Source organism: Limulus polyphemus, unplaced genomic scaffold (assembly GCF_000517525.1).
Source record: "Limulus polyphemus unplaced genomic scaffold, Limulus_polyphemus-2.1.2 Scaffold3617, whole genome shotgun sequence".
Taxonomy (NCBI): Eukaryota; Metazoa; Arthropoda; class Merostomata; order Xiphosura; family Limulidae; genus Limulus; species Limulus polyphemus.
This window is the reverse complement of record NW_013669227.1, coordinates 41744-45645: the sequence shown is the minus strand read 5'-3', so window position 1 is coordinate 45645 and position 3902 is coordinate 41744. Positions and strand designations below refer to the sequence as shown.

Genomic DNA, 3902 nt, shown 5'->3' with positions numbered 1-3902 from the left:
AGGAAAATGTGTATTTATTATAACACTTGAAGTTGACAGAAACTGACACACCACACTGAGACTTCTCCAGAAAAATGTGTATTTATTATACACCTCAAGTTTACATGACCAAGATGCACCACATCAGACAGTATAAACAAACTTGATCTTTAGCTTTTTTTTTAACTATTGGTCTTAATAAAAACAAAAAAAACTTAAAATATGCATAGCAAGATATTTTTTCTTTTAAGATGACTTTGAAACCTCAACAACAGATTAAGTCTTTTACTTATATTTTTTCTGGTTTAAGTTTTAATTACTAAAGGTCAGTACCTACATGTAGAAATAACTATACAAATTTCTAACGAAGAAGGCCTAATATCTTTGATGAAATGTTTATCATTAACTTTCTTTATGCTTTCTCAATTGTTATTGTTTTCTCCAAAGTAATGAGTTGAATCCTTAAATTACACATGTACTAAAAAACCTAAGAAATTTTGTAGACGTATATTTTAAGCTGATAAATGGCTGTATACATGTAACAGAAACTCTCTCAAAGTATACTTCACAAGTGGTGCCTTCTGATGACGGTCCTCGGCATTTCCAGGCATTTCTTCCTTCACTTTAAACTGGTTGAAGGGCTGCGATTTGTCGATAAAGCTGATAAAAAATTCAATTAAAATCAGGAGTATCATTTGACAAATTCCTGCATGTAGCGAGTATCTATGTTGAATTAAGTCACATACTTTAAAAATTGAAGAAGTATTTAGACAAGAACCAGAAGTTTCACTCAAAAAAAAAATTCTGTTGTAATTTGATTAAGGTCATTAGTAAAGTGGCTTGAGACAGTAAAATATGGCAGATTTAATCTCATTCATAATAATACCATCACACTCAATGTTTAATCATGCTTCCAGTCTGAATATTCTGTTCAGTGATAAAAACAAAACTGAAAACATTTACTGAAAAATAAAGTTAGCTGAAGCTCTATAAATCTGCTAGTGTTAAGTTTTTTTTTTATATACTTACATCAGTATAATTGTAGTTGGTATATCACCATTTTCTAGTGTTTGTTCAGTTCCACTTCAACGTGATTTTGCTATATATACTGTACTTTATTATTGCGATATATTTTTAAAACCAAGTTATGTAAAGAATGTATGTAAATGTATTTATACCAATGAATAATTTACCCATCTCTTCTGGACACTCACCACACAAATATGTTTACGGACAATTAACCCTCAAAATACAAGCTTCTCAGAAGATTGTTCTAGTTTATTACTAGATGAATCAATTGGTAGCTGGTTATCACTAACTACACCTTTTAAGAAGCAGTTTGAAGCTCCACAGGAAAAATCTGGTTTTTCCTGTTTTATCACAAAACATAAAATTTATTACCTTTGTCATTGAACCAAATTTCCCAAATGTACATCATCTTGTGCAACATACCTCATCAAATCTGTGAATCTGTCGAATGAAGAAATCCCCATAGCGCCGTGCCACTTTTGTGTCAGCAATATGGATCATGTCCTATATGTATATAAACAAAATTAAAACTTTTTTTAACATGTACTAAAATCTATGATAATCAACACAGCTAACTACTTAGGTTTTGATTGTACTTACTTAAGAAAAAAAACAAAACCGAAGCAGATGCTACTCGCAAGGCATATTTTGGAAAGTATCAGTTTTATTTTTACTTATTAATTCTTTTCACACCTGGATGAAAACAAAATTAAACCCTTGAATACGAAAAATAAAATTTGTAGTCACTTATCCAAATATTAAACGAAATCAAAAAAATTTTTAAAAAGGAATTTATTCTGTAAAAAGTTGTATTTAATTTTATTCTCAAAAATAAAATACAAATTGCAAATTTTAATTTTTGGTTGATTTCATTCAGTAATCCCAGTGAAACTGTTTGTTAATTTCCTGAATTGTTTTTGATCATAATATGGCATTTGTAACTTCCTAGGAGGAGCCATAATAGTTTGAGTAAAAAAAGTTCTAATTGGTCCTTGTAACTTAAATACAAATGTAGATTTATCAATTTTTAGCCAATCACTGCATTTGAGCCCGGTTGTCAAGGTGCCATGTAATTACAGCCAACTGATCTAAACACATTATAGGTCTTTTTCCATTATTTTCAACTATAAAAGCTAAAAAGGCTTTCAGTTCAGTAGGAATTAATGTAGAGATTGACATGTTGATATAAGAAAATATATTTGTGAACAGTATAATTAAAGTAATGTTTTGTTGTTGTTTTTTCTAAAGCTTGTAAAAAGCATACTTTATCATTTTTTTATTTCCTTTGAATTATGATGTTGTGCTATGAGAGGAAATGTATTTTTGTGAAACAACAAAGAATAGGTTTGTTTAAACCATTTTTGTGTTTGACTGCATCATCTCACAGTTTTAGGCCTTGTTTCCATTTACGTCATAAGTAACTGCTTGAAAATCACCAAAAAAAAAATGTAAACCAAAAATGTATAAATGAATACAAAATGGGTTTAAAATAATTACAAGTATTAAATAAAATCTTCTGATTAACAATTAAAGAAAAGTCAGCTTAACTGAAATGTTGGTATGATAAAAAAGTTATATATATTGTATGCCAGTGATCATAAACACAGTGAAACTGTGTGCACTATTGTTAGAATCAAAATAATGATAAAATTTACAGTTTAATAAGTAAATTTTATAGGAAAGTTTTAAAAAAAGTAGGAAGACAAAAATCAGAAATGAAAAACTAAAATCAAAGTAAGCATTTTTAATTGTTTCTTAGATAAGAAGGCTACAGAGATCAAAGATTCTGTATTTTCTAAAACAAAATCAAAGTACCATATAAAATATATTTTTAGATAATAGAAACCAGAAAGTGGGGGGGAAAAAAGGACTCTTATATGACTTTTATTAAAAAAAAAAAACATGAAAACATTCACATAAAGTAAAAACAGAAAATTCAGCCCAGCACTTCAGAGGTTTGTCACAAATGTTGCACACCTAAACTCAAATTCATACATTATCCTACCAACTCAATTGATACTGCTTAGTGCAAATGATATCCCTCCCCTCTTCTATACACTTACTTTCTTTGAATGTGTTAATTAATCGATTAGGGAGAGAGGTGAAACATTAATGAAAAGTGGTTACTATTCTTGAAAATTCCCTCTCTTTCATTGAGGGAAGTTAGGGTTACCTCCCCCCTCTTTGAAATAATGAATAAGGTCTGCTATCATTTCTATCATCTTTTTTTTTGCTCTATAGTATAATATTCATAAAAGTTACACAATTCACCTTTTTATAAATAAAAAGTAGCTATTTTATGAACACTGTAAACACATAAAATGGTGATGAAAAGTGAAACTAGAGAAAAGGATACATCAAAACACGCAACAGAGGTTTAACAAAATATAGGAACAGATACATCATAAACATGCTGCAATGGAGATTAAACAAAAAATATAGGAATAGTTACATCAAAAACATGCTGCAGTGGAGATTAAACAGAAAATATAGGAACAGTTACATCAAAAACATGCTGCAATGGAGATTAAACGGAAAATATAGGAACAGATACATCATAAACATGCTGCAATGGAGATTAAACATAAACATGCTGCAATGGAGATTAAACAGAAAATATAGGAACAGATACATCATAAACATGCTGCAATGGAGATTAAACGGAAAATATAGGAACAGATACATCATAAACATGCTGCAGTGGAGATTAAACAGAAAATATAGGAACAGATACATCAAAAACATGCTGCAGTGGAGATTAAACAGAAAATATAGGAACAGTTACATCAAAAACATGCTGCAATGGAGATTAAACAGAAAATATAGGAACAGATACATCAAAAACATGCTGCAATGGAGATTAAACAGAAAGTATCGAAACAGATGACATTAGG

General features: G+C 29.5%; 1 protein-coding gene across 1 annotated transcript in view; it reads right to left on the bottom strand.

Annotated features, from left to right (window-relative positions):
* Nucleotides 1–62: 62 nt before the first annotated feature.
* The window catches only part of LOC106469694 (eukaryotic translation initiation factor 3 subunit L-like), a 44464-nt gene continuing 40624 nt past the window's right edge, over nucleotides 63–3902 (bottom strand). Inside the window, exons 17-18 of the mRNA XM_022398274.1 lie at nucleotides 1432–1512; nucleotides 63–639 (exon numbers count right to left, since the gene is read on the bottom strand). Of these exons, the coding sequence (XP_022253982.1) occupies nucleotides 604–639; nucleotides 1432–1512 (117 nt within the window). The 3' untranslated portion in view covers nucleotides 63–603. The remainder of the gene's footprint in view (nucleotides 640–1431; nucleotides 1513–3902) is intronic.